The sequence below is a fragment of the Neurospora crassa genome, linkage group V, assembly GCF_000182925.2.
Source record: "Neurospora crassa OR74A linkage group V, whole genome shotgun sequence".
Lineage (NCBI taxonomy): Eukaryota > Fungi > Ascomycota > Sordariomycetes > Sordariales > Sordariaceae > Neurospora > Neurospora crassa.
This window is the reverse complement of record NC_026505.1, coordinates 1,991,122-2,007,338: the sequence shown is the minus strand read 5'-3', so window position 1 is coordinate 2,007,338 and position 16,217 is coordinate 1,991,122. Positions and strand designations below refer to the sequence as shown.

The 16,217-nt window shown below is 52.9% G+C and overlaps 5 protein-coding genes across 6 annotated transcripts; 2 read left to right on the top strand and 3 right to left on the bottom strand.

The window, feature by feature from the left end:
* The first annotated feature begins 33 nt into the window (after window positions 1–33).
* NCU03661 (GTPase-activating protein GYP7) lies at window positions 34–3,490 on the top strand. The gene is made up of 5 exons (XM_955648.3): window positions 34–350; window positions 426–562; window positions 616–1,993; window positions 2,078–2,659; window positions 2,755–3,490. Exons 1-5 carry the CDS (start codon window positions 266–268, stop codon window positions 3,183–3,185), a joined length of 2,613 nt encoding a protein of 870 aa, XP_960741.3. The 5' UTR covers window positions 34–265; the 3' UTR covers window positions 3,186–3,490.
* NCU03660 (FK506 suppressor Sfk1) lies at window positions 3,382–5,454 on the bottom strand. Its single transcript, XM_955647.2, has 2 exons — window positions 4,721–5,454; window positions 3,382–4,625 (listed from the first exon to the last, which is right to left on the bottom strand). The coding sequence occupies exons 1-2, from the start codon at window positions 4,745–4,747 to the stop codon at window positions 3,726–3,728; spliced, it is 927 nt and encodes a 308-aa protein (XP_960740.2). The 5' UTR covers window positions 4,748–5,454; the 3' UTR covers window positions 3,382–3,725.
* A 273-nt stretch (window positions 5,455–5,727) lies between these two features.
* Window positions 5,728–7,730, top strand: prk-3 (protein kinase-3). The gene is made up of 2 exons (XM_955646.2): window positions 5,728–6,422; window positions 6,497–7,730. The coding sequence occupies exons 1-2, from the start codon at window positions 6,227–6,229 to the stop codon at window positions 7,522–7,524; spliced, it is 1,224 nt and encodes a 407-aa protein (XP_960739.1). The 5' UTR covers window positions 5,728–6,226; the 3' UTR covers window positions 7,525–7,730.
* Window positions 7,731–7,773: 43 nt separating this feature from the next.
* Window positions 7,774–11,618, bottom strand: NCU03658 (secretion pathway protein Sls2/Rcy1). The gene is made up of 2 exons (XM_955645.2): window positions 11,066–11,618; window positions 7,774–10,983 (listed from the first exon to the last, which is right to left on the bottom strand). The coding sequence occupies exons 1-2, from the start codon at window positions 11,220–11,222 to the stop codon at window positions 7,961–7,963; spliced, it is 3,180 nt and encodes a 1,059-aa protein (XP_960738.1). The 5' UTR covers window positions 11,223–11,618; the 3' UTR covers window positions 7,774–7,960.
* A 58-nt stretch (window positions 11,619–11,676) lies between these two features.
* On the bottom strand, window positions 11,677–14,861 carry gh63-1 (glycosylhydrolase family 63-1). Of its 2 annotated transcripts, XM_011396258.1 has the most exons (3): window positions 12,312–14,861; window positions 12,005–12,252; window positions 11,677–11,944 (listed from the first exon to the last, which is right to left on the bottom strand). In XM_011396258.1, exons 1-3 carry the CDS (start codon window positions 14,544–14,546, stop codon window positions 11,923–11,925), a joined length of 2,505 nt encoding a protein of 834 aa, XP_011394560.1. In that variant the 5' UTR covers window positions 14,547–14,861; the 3' UTR covers window positions 11,677–11,922. The 2 variants fall into 2 exon arrangements, with proteins under 2 accessions (XP_011394560.1, XP_011394559.1); XM_011396257.1 differs by having other exon boundaries at window positions 11,856–12,252; window positions 12,312–14,804.
* Window positions 14,862–16,217: the final 1,356 nt, after the last annotated feature.

Below are 16,217 nucleotides of genomic sequence, written 5' to 3'. Positions count from 1 at the left end.
ATTAAAGCTTGTGACACTAACGTTCGTTCCGTCGGTTATTAGGAAACTTCCAGTCCTTACACCAACCACATCCCTCCGTTCCATCACCTGCCACTTCTTGCCTTGCACAAATAACTTGATTTCACGAGTGGCGCACAATTATATACTTTCCGGACGGCTAATCCCATTCAATTCTCTGCGACAAGACGGCTATTGAAAGGCCGCTGCTCACTTTCTGTAGCACAGTGTATAGTCGATGGCTGTTTTCAATTGTTAGTCCTACAGCATGACACAGATCAAGAAGATGACGTCGAGTATAACCCCACCCGTTACGGACATTTCAACATCAACATCAACATCAACATCAGCAGGTACAACCACAACGACAACAGGAAGCATTGCAACAGCCGCGCCAGCAACAGTATTACTAACGCACCCGACTCCAGTACCGACTTCGAGACCACAGCCTTCATCACCCACCGGGAGCTACTATGCCATGAGCGACGACGAGGAAGGCGATTATAACACCATCACTCACACCTCCATGGGGAGAGGGGTGAAACTCCTATACACCAAGAGCAAGGCATGAATGGTCGGTATTCTCATTTCATCGCCGCAATGCTAACCGAATCCCAGGTCTACATCCACCCGACGCCATCCGCAAAGGATAACATCCCCGGCTATATCGCGCTTCTCCAACAAAGAAACCAACACCGCGATGACCGCCCCGTCTCCTCGTCCTCGCGGGATCCGAGCAACACCCCGGCATCCTCGGATCTCCTCCTCGCCTGGGTCCCCGAGTCTCAACTTGGCGAAGCAGCCAACCTCTACGTGAAAGTCGACCTCTGCGACGGCGACTCGCCACCGAAGCAATCCTACCTCGTCCCTCCTCCGCCAACCGTCACTACGCACCGCGGCTCCGTCGGGCCCTATGCCTTCGCCATCCCCGTCAGCGCCATCTACAGCCTGCTGATCCGCCCACCGAGCGTGGGATGGTGGTGGGGCAGCATCATTATCAACAGCCGAGGCGGCGACAGTTTCCCGGCCCTTTTTTTCCATGACAGCGAGTGCCAGAGTACCATTTTGCAGAAGAAGAAGCGGACGGCCGACACATTCGATCCCTTCGGCGAAGCGGGTCAGATGTTCTGGGGCGGCGATGAAGTGCTCCGGTGGCTGAGGCGGTACGTGCAGATTGAGCGGAGCGGGGCCGAGCCGAATATGTACCTAGTCGAGCCGTCAAAGGAGGATAGTGTTGCATTTGGGGGGAAGCCTACAACAAATACGGCGACACAGGCGGGATCTTCGCGTGGAGGGCCAGGTGGCGCCAATGCTAAGGACCAGGACGCCGGCATGGACCCGTTCGTCAAGCTGATCAAGGAAGCGGGCTGGAATCTGATGGAGAAGTTCAGCAAGGTGACCACGTTTACCCGCCAAGCGGCCAACGATGTTTTGGACAACCCGCGCGTGCCGCCGCAAATGAGAAGGCTGCTGAGGAACCCGGAGGTGCAGACGTTGCAGGACGAGTTCGACAGCGCGAGGATTTACCTGGCAAGGTGGGCGATGGGTATAGCGGAGCAGAGCGATAGGGACAGGAATAGGCGGATATGGACGGCGCGGGATGTCATGGAGCTGGAGGATACGGATGTGGGCGAGTTTGAGCTGGTGGACGGGGCGAATAGCTTGAGTCTGGAGGAGAGGAGGAGGGTGTTGACGCTGAAGGAGTGGAATAGCTTCTTTGATGAGGAGTCGGGGAGGCTGAGTGTTACCGTTGACGAAGTGAAGGAGAGGATCTTCCATGGTGGGCTTGATCCTGAGGATGGAGTCAGGAAGGAGGCGTGGCTGTTCTTGCTTGGGGTGTATGATTGGTACAGCACGGCAGACGAGCGCAAGGCACAAGCGGCATCGTTAAGAGACGCTTACATCAAGCTCAAGGGCGCCTGGTGGGAGCGGCAGGTTGATTTGGGTGGTGAGGGCGAAGAGGGTGAGTGGTGGAGAGAGCAGCGAAACAGGATCGGTAAGGCTTCCTTTCCAACATATCAGCTTTTATTGTCTTTTTTTATATATATATCAGAGATTCCTAACACAGTAGTACTTACAGAGAAGGATGTTCATCGAACAGACCGAAACGTCCCAATCTTCGCCGGCGAAGACATCCCCCACCCCGACCCCGACTCCCCCTTTGCCTCCACAGGAACCAACGTCCACATGGAGCAGCTGAAGGACATGCTTTTGACCTACAATGAGTACAACAAAGGTCTGGGCTACGTCCAAGGCATGTCCGACCTGCTCGCCCCCATCTACGCCGTCCTGCAAGACGATGCCCTCGCCTTCTGGGCGTTCCAGCACTTCATGGACCGGATGGAGCGCAACTTCCTTCGCGACCAGTCCGGTATGCGGGCACAGCTCCTGGCGCTGGACAACCTGGTCCGTTTCATGGATCCAAAACTGTACGCCCATCTCGAGTCGGCCGACAGCACGAACTTCTTTTTCTTCTTCCGCATGCTGCTGGTGTGGTACAAGCGTGAGTTCGAGTGGGCAGACGTTTTACGCCTGTGGGAGGCGTTGTGGACGGATTACCTGAGCAGTGGGTTCCACTTGTTCATTGCGCTGGCAATTCTGGAGAGACATCGTGATGTGATCATGACGCATTTAAAACACTTTGATGAGGTGTTGAAGTATGGTAAGTTTGAACATCTCCCCTATCTCCCTCCTCGTCATTATCATCACTAGCCAAACTATGTACTGTATGCTGATTATGATGCCCCACACACATAGTGAACGAACTGTCCACCACAATAGACCTAGAATCCACCCTCATCCGCGCCGAAGCCCTCTTCCAGCGCTTCCGCCGCCTAGTCGAAGCCATCGACAGGAAGGACCACTTTCCCGGTCCTAGGAGGCCGTTATCAACAGCCTCGTCCTCATCGGTATCAGCCGCTCTGGCAGATGCGGAGGGTTCAAAATCATCCAGTCCTCCGTTGCCGCCTCGGCCTCAATCAGGGCCTAGGACAGCGTCTTCCCCCTCAGCAGCTACGACCAAGGATAACAAGGGCAAGACTACGGCTACGGCTACGGCGGAAGAAGACAAAGCGATAGTAGAAAAGATCGTCACGCCGGCGCTGAGGAAGCTGTTGAGTCGGGAGGTGGAGATCATACGTGCTCCGGCGAGGGAGGGGGCTGGATATCCGACTAGGGAGCGTGCTTAAATTTAGGTTCGGGAAAGATGTTGAGGAGGTATAGACATATACCTGGAACGATGAGATGACAGTGATAGCATTATTAGTGTGTTTTTGGGAAGTTGGTTGGGATAAGTATTGTGATTGAACATGGCTAGGAAGGATAGGGTAGGGCATCATTAATGGGTTATAGCCATTTTGACAATGGAATACACGGACTTGCTGTGGCCTGAACTGTATACTGGCTTGTGCTTTAAGCTTTATGGTAACGCGTAATGTCTGTATTACTGCAATAATGATAAAACAAAAGTATGCAAAAAGAAGTGAAGATCTAGAAACCAAAGGTGCCAATCCCTTAACGCCTCATAAGTCATTGAGGGTTGCCGTCATCGAACCGCCTCAAGACGGAACGGATTCCCGCTCCATGCTTGCTCATCGTAATATCGAAACCATGTGGTATCCCAGCACTCTCCAGCATTACTAAAATATCCTCCTTTATCTCCTTTGATCGACATTTCTTGTTCTTCCCCAAACAGAAACACAGTCATCGCATCATCGTAGCCTCTTGTTCTAAAAATCATTAGGGAGCGCCATCCCCCTCAACCCGCTCTGCTGATTCGGCGCCGTCCCCGGCCTGCTACCGCTGTACCCGTTACCGCTGTAGTAGCTGTTCCTTTGGTCATGACCATGATGAGCAGCCGCATATGCCTCTCCCATCAACGTCCTATCACTCCCCGCAATCCCCTGCTCCTCCCTACTGCCGTGTTCCATATGCTCGTTCATGCCCTTGTTTCCCCTGTACCCACCGGTCCCCTTTGTCCTGACCGCGGGATACAAGTCGATCCAGAACGAAAAGATGTAGAAGGAGAAGATGAACGCTATCGTCCACTCCAACACCGCGGCCGGGTTATAGTGCCCAGTGTAACTACAACTGGCAAACGCGACGGCCAGGATGATCTCGACAACGACAAAGGCAAGCTTGACCCAGAACGAGATGCGCAGGACGCGGTGCTCGCGATACCGCATGCCCAGGCGCTGGTACTCCCAGCAGATGAAGATGGCACTGATGACGTACCCGGCAATGAACAGCAGCAGGAAAATATCGTGCAGCCGGGGGTATCGCGCCGTGTCAAAGATGCTCAGCAGGATCAGGCCGCAGGTGCCGACGATGGCAAACACAATGGTTATGCCCGAAAGAACCTTTTCCGTCACGGTGGTGTTGGGCACCAGGCGGCCCTTGTGGCGGAGCCAGCGGTCGGCGCCGAAGGAGAGGTCCAGGAAGACGGTGGTTACGGAACAGCCGGCGATGAAGAGGGGCTTCAAGGTGGAGGCGCCAACGTCGGAGATGTAGGCTATGGTTTGCCGCGCGTCCATGGAGGCATAGTGACGTCGGTTTTCGTCGGTGCACCAGTAGATGAGCAGGCCGAGGAGGGTGCCGAGCCAGACTACGCCGGAGATTATTGGAAAAATCTGGAAAAGGGGCATTGTGTTAGCTTAGCTTGGGGGAATGGGAATGAGAATGGGAAGAAGGAAAGGATGGATGGGGGGTGAAGGTGAAGGTTTACCCAATATGATAGTATCCCTCGCAACATCTTGACTGAGTTTGTTATTCTGTCTGATGTCTAGGTGGTTTGGTGTACAGAATATGATGTAACACGGGTTCTGTGCGCCCGCAGCTTCGCTAGTACACTAGGTGTAGATGCACGAGCAGAGATGCAGGAACAAGGAACGAGCGTGTAGGAGTTTGGACGAAGCACGTCCCGTCGTTACGAAGTGTATATGGTCGTAACTAAGAGACCTGAAAATCGTAGTCGTAGTAAAGAATACCCAAGGGTTGAGATGCTGACAATGGAAGCTTAAAGAATGTTGGAAGCTCGGTTGTCTCGGCAGCCACAGTCGACTGTTTGGGTGCTAGGTATGTATGTACCACGCTTTGTTGCTTGCGTGTCCAAGGTCGAGTGGAAGTTCGTTAACAACAAACTACAAGAAGTTCTGGATTGACACAAGGAAAAAAGAAAGTCAAAAGGGGAGTAAGTAGGACGAGATGAGATGGACTGCGCACAAGGGGGACCTTAAAGGGTTATCCCGGAGTTATGTTTCTGGAGTCTATTGTAATCTAGACACGCTATGATGCTTACTCTCGCGGATTACTTCCTTGTCTCTGCCATGGCATGGGTTTCGTTTTCATCATTGTTCTTTATTTTTTTCTAATCCTAGCCCAACGGATGATCTCCGGCTTGTGCCCGGCGCGCGGACTGATGTCGACGCCCGTCCACGAGGAGGAAGAAGCCTTCACACTGCCACTTTGGTTGGGTGAGAAGTGACGTCAGGGTCCAGGCGCCTGCTCATCCCTGTGGAGCACTGAGACTTTCGGGGTTTAGCGTGTCTCTTGCTGGTCTATCCTTACGGCTACAGGGGTCTTTGCTTGTTAGTGCTTACCTAAACGAGTTTGACGGTGTGACGGTGTCATCGGCGGGCTGGGCTGGGCAGGGCATCCGTCGCGCGGCACCGCGGCAGAGGTTCCCTTGATGGTGATATGCATATATATCATGATAAGATATCCAAGTTGATATGTGAAGAAACACTGCGGATGTTTTGATACCTTCTACCCTCAAAGACAGATGTCTTTTTATATATGTCGGGATGACTGAGAAACAAAAATGGAAATCGCTCTAGTCTCCAAACACCAGCGGGCAGCAGCGGACCCACAAGACATACGGGGATCCGGGCCTCCACTGGTTGACAGGGCCCTTCCACCGAACTCCATCCATCACAGCGCATCCATCTGCCAAAGCTTAATCCCACTCTCTCTTCCCTTATCCTCCGTCCTTATCTTAACTCCGTCTATGCAACGCTGCCTCTACGAAGCTGCCCAACACCATCAACAACAATAACAAAACAACAACTGAACAGCCACCGGTCGTTGATCTGCCGTTGACGCCCGACCTTCTCTTCCCATCGAGCCCGTCTTTTCCCCGCGATCTCTGGACTAAGTAGGTAATCGACTGTTTTGGCATCACTTTACACCGTCCGCCCGAGGGTTGAAGCACCCGAGAGAACCAGCCAGCAACATGGCGAACTCCCCTCTTGTTGCGCGTCCGACCGATGCGCTCCAGCCACCGAAATCCCTTCCGCCATCCAGCGGCGGCACCCCAAGCGGGGGACTTCCACGGTCGGCCCGGGGCCAGCAGATCGCCGCCTTAGCCCGCCCGACTATGGATCTGATGGAACAGATGAACGAAGACGAGAAGAACAAATACATCAAGGGTGCGTTGTACTCGGTCATACCAACTCTTCCAGTGGGAGTTTATCGAACTAACACATATTATCGTGCGCAACAGGCAAGAAACTCGGTGAAGGTACCTACGCCAACGTCTACCTCGGCCACTCCCGTCTCGACTCCTCAACACAAGTCGCCATCAAAAAGATCAAAGTCCAAAAGGAATACCAAGATGGCATCGCGCCCGACGCCATCCGCGAAATGAAGTACCTGCAAAAGCTTCGGGGCCACGCCAACATCATCATCTTACATTCCGTCTTTTCATCCAAGGACCAGAACCTCAACCTCGTCCTTGAATACCTTCCCCTCGGCGACCTCGAGATGCTCATCCGCGACGTTGACCACGTCCGCTACGGCGCCGCCGACATCAAAGCCTGGATGGGCATGCTGACTCGCGCCATCTGGTGGTGTCACGACAATTACGTGCTGCACCGCGATATCAAGCCCAACAACTTGCTGATCGCCGCCGACGGCGAAGTCAAACTGGCGGATTTTGGTCTAGCACGGAGCTTTGCCGACCCCGGCGTGCGAATGACGGCGAACGTGATCACCAGATGGTACCGTCCTCCCGAGCTGCTGTTCGGCGCCCGCCACTATTCGGGTGCCGTGGACATTTGGTCGGTGGGTCTGGTGTTTGCCGAGCTCATCATTCGTGCCCCTTACCTGCCTGGTAACTCGGAGGTTGAACAGATCGCCTTGATCTGCAGGGAAATCGGCACGCCGACGGAGGAGAACTGGCCTGGTGTTACGCAGCTGAAGGAGTATACGGTTCCCAGCGACGTGGTGCCCGTGGCGGGCAAGGACAAGTACATGGGTCGGTTTGGCGCAGTCGGGTCCGATGGCGTGGATCTGTTGACCAAGACGCTGGTTTTGGATCCAAGGAGGCGTATCACGGCGAGGGAGATGCTGGAGCATAGGTGGTGGAAGGCAGATCCCAAGCCGACGCCTAAGCATGACCTGCCGAAGAAGACGGCAGGGGCCGAGGAGAAGTTGGCGGCGGATTTGAAGAGACGGAATGGTATGGTGGAGGACGACGATGTGCGCGGCTCCAAGGTCGCTAGGAAGTTGGACTTTGGCACCGCGAGGTGAGGAGGCTATGGACGAGGGTTACAACTGAAGTATGATGACAAGCATTTCTGGAGAAGGCATGATCTACTTATGAAACGGATACACTGGGTTGGAAAGGTCACATACAGTATGCATGCACGGCATTGACAATATAGAGCAAGAGAAAGGCGTTTGGGCGCATCACACATATCATCAGTCCATAGACATCAAATCGGTTTTGAATCACATCTACGGGAGAGTCTCCTGACATGTAGCTCGTAAAGCGGAAAATGTGTATGTGATGCTTTGTCATTGATTGATATAACCCTCATATCCTATTTTCTCTAGGTACTTTTATTTTTATCATGCTCTTTAATCCAAAAAAAAGTAAAGATGCTCGCTATTCGTTAAATCTTCTTCCTCCACACTCTTTCTCCTATTACCAAGGAACACCCTTCGATGGTCCCTCCCTACAACCTCACATTACCAAACACTCCAGCCCATACATAGCCCTCTCCACCTCCTTCCTCACATTATACCAATCCGCCCTTCGTTCCGCATACTCGTACACCTCCTCGGCTCTAAACACGCCACTAAACCGCTCGTTATCCGCAATAATGGTCGCCATTTCTTTGGCATGATGCTTAGCATCAATCAGGTAAATCTGACTCAACTCCCTCAGCGCTTTGAAATATGCTAGCAGGTCTTGGTTTTTCAAGGTGCGGATGTACTCGTAGTAGAGATTCACGTCGGCAATGAGCTTGATGGCGCCCTCGGTCGAGATGCGCTGGCGCTTGAGGTGCTTGCATACGGCGGTAAAGAGACGCAGGCCGACTTCGCCGTTGAACACGTCTAGCATCGATTTATCGGTGGATCCCGTCAGCATCGAGGTGTGTGAGGCGACGAGGTCGCGGATGCGAAGGGCGGTGGCCGTGGGGCCAATGTCTTGCGGTCCGAGGGAGTTGGTGGTGGTGCCACTGGAGCCGCCGGGGGTGGGTGGAGTACCCGGGAGGGAGGGAAGGGACCAGATGGAGGGTGTGCCGGATTTGTATCGGGATTTTCGGTTGTTATTGTTACTGCTGTTGGTGGTGGTGCTGGTGGTGCCTTCGGTGGTGACGCTCATGCCGCTGATGCTGGCGGCGTCATTGAATGGGTCGGTGGTCATGGCGGGGTTGTAATCGGTTGGTTGCTGTGTGGTGGCGCAGACGTATTCGACTTCGTCCATGAGCACGTCGATGCCCTTGTTGAGACCGGCGGCGACGCTTTCGTCGAGCATTTGCTCGAATTTCTTCTTGGCCAGACCGGCTGGGTCTAGGAAATCGTTGCGGTCCGCGATCTTGGGTGTGGTGAGCTGTTGCTCGTAGAAGACGTCGATCATCTGCGAGATCAGGTCTCCGACGTTGACGAGTTCGATGAAGGTCACCAGAGGCGCCACCCCGCCCTTGTCATGATGGGAGACCTCGCGCGGATTGTATTGCGAAAGATGGGCGACTGCCTTGTCGAAACCGGGCTTAATGTGACGGCTGCCGAGAATGCGGAGCAAAGCGACGAATATGGCCTCGCATTGCTCGCGAGCTTCGCCGCCAGCTTGTCCGCCGAGTTGAATGAAGACAGCGGCGCGGCCGAGACTGGATTTGGCCATGTGGACGAGACTGAGGGCAATTTCGATGCTGAAGAGGGACTTGATTCCCTCTAGTCTGGACGTCATTAGCGCAGCCTTTGCTGCTAGTTCATCCGTGGGGGCCTTGTCCGGCAAGGGACTTCCTGTACGATCAACAGTTACTGGCGCCGCCAGACTAGGAGAGACTGGATGAGACTGCTCAGGGTTTTCCGGCGCTTGTAGCTCGCCGCCGTTCGCTGCTGCTGTCGTGGCTGTCGTAGGGGTTGTGGCAGGCTTTGAAGCAAACGGCGACCCTAACGGCAAACTTGGCAGAGCCGACACGGGCATCATGACCACTTTTTTGAACGACGTCAAGAAGTCCTTCTTATCCGCCTGCCTGTTGGTGAAGCTGCCCATGTAGAACGATTCCGCAGTAGCATCCTGCTCCGACAGCTTCTTCTCCCACTCTCCCACCTCCGCCTCCGCCTGCTGGGTAAAGTAATCCAACTCATCCGCCAGATAAAGATCTAAATGCTGCTCAAACACTTTGAGCGCATATTCCTTTGCCAGCTCCTCCTGCTCCTTCGCGTTCTTCTCGTTCTTCGGTGCATTTACCGTCCTAAAGAACTGCAACGTCTGCTCAAACAGACCAGAAACGGCCTTCACATACGCCGCCAGGCTCCTCTCGTGCGTCTCGTCAAACAACGGCGTCACGTAATCCGTCAAGATATCATCCCTGATTTTCCCCATCAATAACCAAAACACCTCGGCCGGCTTCGGAAACACTCGCTGGATGATATCCGCCTGCTCATTGACCTTGGCCGTCAACACCTCAAAGAACCGCCTCGACGGCTCTAGCGTAACATCGTCTGCCAGCGCCTGATTGACGCAATCCATTGGGTTCGCCAATACCTCCTTATCCGTGAAGATCGGATGTTTATGGATAAACAGCTCCACCGCCGCCGTCCCGCCGTTCAGCAGATCCAATACGTGCGCATACTTGTGCATCCTCCCATCGACGTCCCAAAACTCGTAACCCGTCTCAAACTCGTGCAGCACCGCGCTCTCGAAGATGCCCGCCATGGTCGCCAGCTTCTCCTCGCGCTGCCGCCAGCCAGCGGCCCAGTCGGACTTGGCAAACGTCCGCAGGTTGGCCAACATCTGTGCTTGCCGCTCCGGATCCCGAAACACGCGAAAGACGACCGGGTCGGTGTGCGATTTCGCTTTGGCCAGGTCAAAGTAGAACGGTGCTAGCGCGCCGTAAATCTTGCCATACTCTTGTCGGGCGTGGCCGCGGATGGAACGGGCGTTTTTGATCACGTTCAATAACGCTTCGGGGTCCGAAAAGGGGTCTTTTTGCGGCGCCGTCGGTAGCAGTCCCCCTTGTCCTCCGCCCACTTTCATCGTCTCAAACCCATCCTGCAACCCTTCCATCTCCTCCATCGCCCTTCTCTGCGCCGCCGCCTGAATCGCCTCCTCCCTTTTTTTCTGCTCTTCCGCGATCCTCTTCCTCCTCAGCTCCTCCTCGCCTGCATCGAACAGGGTCGTCGTTATCACCGGCGGCGGCGTTGGGTACTGTTGTTGCAATCCAGGAAACAGCTCCAGTGATTGTCCAGGAAACGGCTGTCCTCTCCCTATTGGCATTGATCCTCCTGTTGTGCCCGTTGCTGCAGCAGCGGCAGCGAGTCGTTCCCGCTCCGCCCGTTCGGCGGCTTCGCGCCGTCGCTTCATTACTTCCTCGAACCGCCGCCGCGCTTCCGCTTCGTCCCACACCCCCATAGAGCGCAGGCGGGCAACCCAGCGGGTGTCGTCGTAGACCATCTCGCGCATGCGGCGGGAGGTGCGGGCGAAGCGGAGGAGGTCGGAGACGGGGAGGTAATCGAGGATCGTGACGAGGATTTCTACGAGTATCGACGTATTTGTTAGCTGGTATTGGAAAAAAAAAAAGAGTGCTTTGGGGGTAGCAGAGGATAGGTGGCATACCGGCTGGTAATACTGGCTTGGTATCAATCATTGTGGTCGCTCGGAGGGCGTTCAAGATGCTGCCGTTCTTGCTGTGGCCGCCTCCTGCCATCATCGCTGACGAAGATGTGGACTTTGGCCCGGCACCAGCCATGGAGGCCCTTTTGAAGTTGGACATGGTGTTGTGATGGTGTCTCGGTCCGTGAATATCGTTGTTGTATTGTAGTAGCTAGCTAACTGTAGTCCGATGTTGGTATTGCTGTTGCTGATGTTCGAGGCGGTGGTGTCGTGAACGGATGGTGTATGTAGGTAGTAGAGGTAGTTCAAGGCGGGACGTATCGTAGATTCATGCTGCTGCCGGGCAGAAAGATGTTGGAAAAATCGTTGCCCTCGTTGTAGGCCGCCCCGCCGTCGTGAGATGCAATACTACCGATACGAGGATTCGTGATCGGTCGATTGGACAGCATTGAACAGCATGCCAGCTCCGTAGTTGTCAACAGAAAGGCGGAATGGAAAGCAGCAGTCCAGGGCAGGTTGGATCGATACGACGAAAGGCCGTGGTCCCATGTTGATGCCCGCACCTGGGCTTATCACGTAACTGTAACTTCAGAGTCAGGGGTTGCCTCGCGGGGCTCCGGAGCAAAGAGCTACATTGGGCCAAATATAGCACCCTTTTACAGCAGAGTAAGGGTCCCGGGTTAGGGTTGTATGTGGCAAACACCAAACTGCGCCACCCCCTGACTACCTACACACGCACAAGTCTGAACAAGACAATATCCAAACAAAGAACAACCGACAATGGCACGTAGTTAAGCGGTCATGTCCATCGATACAGTGATATTTCTTAAAGTCATGTCAGACCTTGTCATCGCCTCTATTTACAACTTCGGTATGTCGTTTCTAGCGATGTAGCCTGATTAGACGACAGCTCAATTTCATCATAGCTCGTCCTTGACGTACTGTGATTCAACCGGGGCCACTGGGGCAGCCTCGGGCAGGTCCTCCATGGCTAGGATCTTGACCACCAAGCTGGTCCAGCCGGTGAAGTGCTGTGTACGCTGACCCTTGCCCGTTTCCGGGTTGTACTGTTCCCACGCAAAGCCCGTTTCCTCCCAGCTGTTGTAGATGGTTTCGACAACGTTCTTGCGCAGTCTTTGATACATGTCGCGGGCCGTCTCTTGGTAGGGCCCTTCTTGGGTTGCAAGGTTCTAGTGGGTGTCAGCATGCCGCTTTAGCTCAATTTATGGTTAAGGAACAGTCAACTTACGTGAAGCTGGGTAATGATAAGGTAGTTGATGTTGATCCAGATGGGACTTCTCCAGTAATTCTCGGCAGTGCCGTAGTTCTCATCCTTCTTGCTCAAGCTGCGGATGCCATAAGGGCTCCATAGCTCCTCCTCATCACCAATAAGGGCCAGAATCTTGCCGAGCTTAGGGCTATCGGGCTTCAACAGGCCAGTCAGGAATGGGGAGAGGGAGATGTATCCCTTGTGGCACACGAGTTGGTGCTCCTCAAACTCATCAATGGTGGCATCGCAGTAGCAGCCGTCCTTCTCAGACCAGTGCAGGTCATCAAGATTGTGCTCGATTCCGTCGAGAACCTTTGTGTAATCCTCAACCTCCTCGGGCGCAATGACTTCGGCGGCGTTGGCCAGCGACTTAGCCATTAGGCCAACCCACGACATGAGGTCGACATGGAGCTCACCAGGGTGAGGTGGCTGAGGGCGAGGGTAGTCGTCCAAGCCACTAGTCAAGCAGTGCGTGAGGGTGCGGCCGCGCCACCTATAAGCCTCACGGGAGGAATAGGCGTCGCGATCGTAGGACTTGATGTCACCGTACTGTGTCTTCTTGAACCAGTAGAACTGGCGGCGAAGAAGCGGGTAGAGGCGGCGGAGATACTCGAGTCCTACCTCAACGTTGTCGATAGACGCACTGGAAAGAGAGACGCCTTGGGAGAGGTGTTCTTTAACAGCAGGCATGGTGCCATTAGCGTTGCGCAGCCTGTTGACAAAGGTATCGACAATGAAGAACAGCGTAGGGGGGTTGGCATAGTGGGGGTACTGGGTCTGGAACTCCTCGGGAACCTTGCTCCTGGCTTCTGCACCCAGGATCTGCTCACGAGCGATCCAGCCATCCTCGTCCATGAGGTTATACCAGCTCTTCACAATCTCCATGGCAAGATCAATGTCCCAGTCTGCAATGGGAATCAGGTGGAAGCCCTCATCCCACAAAAAGCCCCTGGGGAAGAAGGGTCGGGACGGGACGCTGGTGAAGAGCTCATAAGGGCCCTCAAGCGTGGGCTTGTTGCGAGCTCTGGCCGCAGCAGCCTCTTCCCAGAAACCCTCGTGATCCTCCTCATACTCGGGTGCATACGAACGGTCAACCACTGACTCTCCAAAGAAATAACCAATACCACCAATGAGATTGGAGAACATGCTCCTGCCAAACTTCTCGTACTTTTCAGCGGTAAAAGGAGCCTTGATGGCAAACACGCTCGAGAAGCGTTCACCAAACGATTCAGTAGCCTCCTGGATCTCCCTGGTCAGATCGGCACTTGAGAGCTCCTTGCCAGCCGAGGCACTGGAGAACAAGATGTCGAACTCGAAGTCACCCTCAAAGACCCTCTGGATGATGTGAACATTTCCAGCTCCAGGGCGGTTCTCGAGCTGGAATACCTGCCATGCCGGTGGGGGGTCTTCCTTGTCAAAGTACTTGTCGACAAAAGCATCGACACTTTCCTTGAGCTGCTTGAAGACGATGCCCTTGGCCTGCCAAAGGAACTCTTCCTGGTAGGTCAAGGACTGAACCACGGTGTGAGCATCACCACGCACTTCGGTGACCTTGTGATCGCTCTTGGGGTGCTTGCCCTTGCCCTTGGTGAGGACTAGCTTGTAGTCTCCGAGGGCGGCAGAGTTGCCGTTGAGGGTGACATCGCCCTCATAGCCATTCTCATCATCTCCCTTGGCCGCCTCAAGGGTGCCAAGTCCCTCCTGTGTTACGTAGAGGATGACAGCAGTCTTGCGGTCCGAGGGTACACCCTCCTGGAGCCGACCCTTGACTCTGGCAGCCCAGCTACCGCCGGTCGCGCCGCCGGGAACCTTGACGAAGGAGGTGGTGATGTCGATGCCGTTCTCGGTGTCGTGGATGGACTGAACACCGCCCCTTCTAGTGTCGTACTCGTCCCAGCCATAACCCTTCATGCCCTCGTTCTGCTCGCATGTGTACCGGAGAGAGGTCTGATAGTCGGTGTATGTCTCAACCTTGCCCCACATCAGACCCGTCATCAAGGCCTTGGGCATGCGGGGGCGGACGCCAAAGTAGAGGTTGGGACGATAGGGACCCCATAGCAAGCTCTGGTTGTTGAGTCGAGCAATCTCGCTGTTGAGGATGGCCTCGTCCTCCTGGGCGGCGGCGGCTTGGCCGAAGAGGACATTGAAACAGAGGAGGAAGAGGGTGAGCACCAAGTTCAATTGGCGCGGTTGCCGGGGTGGTGGTGGCGCCATGGCTTGATGTTGTTCCCAAGATGGAGGTGGTCCCAAGGTAGGAGGGGGGTACGGTACCTTGAGCTTTGGAATAGCTGTTCGGTGTAGCTGTTTCTAGCTTCTCCTGATGAGCATCGGTAGTACTTTTCGACAGGTTTGTGTTTGGTGAAAAAGTGAGGAACTGGCGGCAGATTGATTCGGTTCTGTCGAATCAGCGTCCAGTTCCAGTTCCAGTGAGTACAGCGAGATGGTCTCGATGATGGCCCGGGGGAGGGTCGGAAGTTGTGGTGGTGCTCGTTTCCTGCTATTTTCTGAACACGTTCCATGACGATGAAGTGGAAGCGGCGCTAATCTGCAGGGGGTGTAAACCAGGACCCCTTGAAGAGGCCCCGGCCCTTACTACTACAGTAGTTACCCCTGCTCGTGCATGCACCTGATAATGCATAACACCCTCTAAATGCTAGCAACTGCCAGTCCGCAATTATTTAGTATAGGTAAGTGCTAAAAAGCATATTTACACATCTGGCGGCCCGTCAAATTAGTATATATACAATTTGACGGTCCTTGACAGCCACTAACAGCCCTTACAGCCCCCCCCCGACAGGCGGCATTTCTAGTCCGATTTCTAATCTAATAAGCATACTAAGACCGCCAAAATTCCCAAATTTCACCAAATCAACCACCACATCACATCACACTACACTATATTAGGTAAATTATAATGTTACTAGGGTACCAGCGTACGTAAGTAATTAAAATCCCCCTTTTTATTACCTTTAGAAGTCCTATTACTAATAGATCTCACTATACAATAACCTTCTTAAATAATTATAACGCGCGGTAAAAAAAAGGCGACTTCTAAGCGCCGCGAATATACAAATTGAAAATCCCTTACGTAGGTATAAAGACTCTTACTTTAAAAGTAGTTCTACAACGAAACTCCCCGCCCTAGTTAAAGTGCTACCGTATTGTAAATTAAACGGAAATAGGATTTCTCCTTCCCGTAATATACAATTTTACGTTATTTCAATAAGAAGTTTAACCTATAAATTAATAACCTCGACTTTCAATAATTATAAGCTTCCTACGTACGTAAGGGGGACTGGCTAGTTCTAGAGCGCCTCTTCTATTAGTAGTAAATTGGTATTGAAGTTCGGGGATTTGATACTTCTATTGAGATTCTATAGTAAAAAGTTAGGGATTTGTAGCTTCGGTACCTAGAAGTTCGAAATAATAAACTAACGAACCCCTATATAGTATTATACTTCGGTAAAAAGTAGTATACCCTCTTTCGCTACCGCTATAAGTTATTTAAGAATACTTTCGTTAGTAAGGCTATTTCTATACCTATTAAGGATCCTTATATATTTGAGGAAATAATTAAATTATGAGATTTTGTGGCGAGCTTTCCGTAGGGTAATTGGTACAATATAGATAAAATTAGATTCTTTTAGCGCTATAGTTTAGACTTCGGTTTATCTAGTTAAATTAGACCCGGTGTTAAATATAATAAATTATGTATATTTCTTACCCTTATAATAAATAATATTAGTAACGATTGGTTTGAAATATAGGTAATAGGTAAAGTAAAGGTACCTTATACCTTGAAGCAATTTAATTTTAATATTGCTAGAACGGTATAGAAGTATAATAAAAAGGTATAGATAACGGGCATAATTATAGTAGACTAAT

Excerpts from the sequence above, each read along its gene's own strand:
- prk-3 (XM_955646.2), top strand. The coding sequence starts at position 6,227 with ATGGCGAACTCCCCTCTTGTTGCGCGTCCGACCGATGCGCTCCAGCCA. Across the intron at positions 6,423-6,496 it reads GAAGAACAAATACATCAAGG|GCAAGAAACTCGGTGAAGGT; the intron begins GTGCGTTGTACT and ends CGTGCGCAACAG.
- NCU03661 (XM_955648.3), top strand. The coding sequence starts at position 266 with ATGACACAGATCAAGAAGATGACGTCGAGTATAACCCCACCCGTTACG. Across the intron at positions 563-615 it reads TCCTATACACCAAGAGCAAG|GTCTACATCCACCCGACGCC; the intron begins GCATGAATGGTC and ends ACCGAATCCCAG. Across the intron at positions 1,994-2,077 it reads AGAGCAGCGAAACAGGATCG|AGAAGGATGTTCATCGAACA; the intron begins GTAAGGCTTCCT and ends TAGTACTTACAG.
- gh63-1 (XM_011396258.1), bottom strand. The coding sequence starts at position 14,546 with ATGGCGCCACCACCACCCCGGCAACCGCGCCAATTGAACTTGGTGCTC. Across the intron at positions 12,253-12,311 it reads TTATCATTACCCAGCTTCAC|AACCTTGCAACCCAAGAAGG; the intron begins GTAAGTTGACTG and ends GACACCCACTAG. Across the intron at positions 11,945-12,004 it reads GTGGCCCCGGTTGAATCACA|AAACGACATACCGAAGTTGT; the intron begins GTACGTCAAGGA and ends CTACATCGCTAG.
- NCU03660 (XM_955647.2), bottom strand. The coding sequence starts at position 4,747 with ATGTTGCGAGGGATACTATCATATTGG. Across the intron at positions 4,626-4,720 it reads GAGGGATACTATCATATTGG|ATTTTTCCAATAATCTCCGG; the intron begins GTAAACCTTCAC and ends CCCCTTTTCCAG.
- NCU03658 (XM_955645.2), bottom strand. The coding sequence starts at position 11,222 with ATGTCCAACTTCAAAAGGGCCTCCATGGCTGGTGCCGGGCCAAAGTCC. Across the intron at positions 10,984-11,065 it reads CAAGCCAGTATTACCAGCCG|AAATCCTCGTCACGATCCTC; the intron begins GTATGCCACCTA and ends CGATACTCGTAG.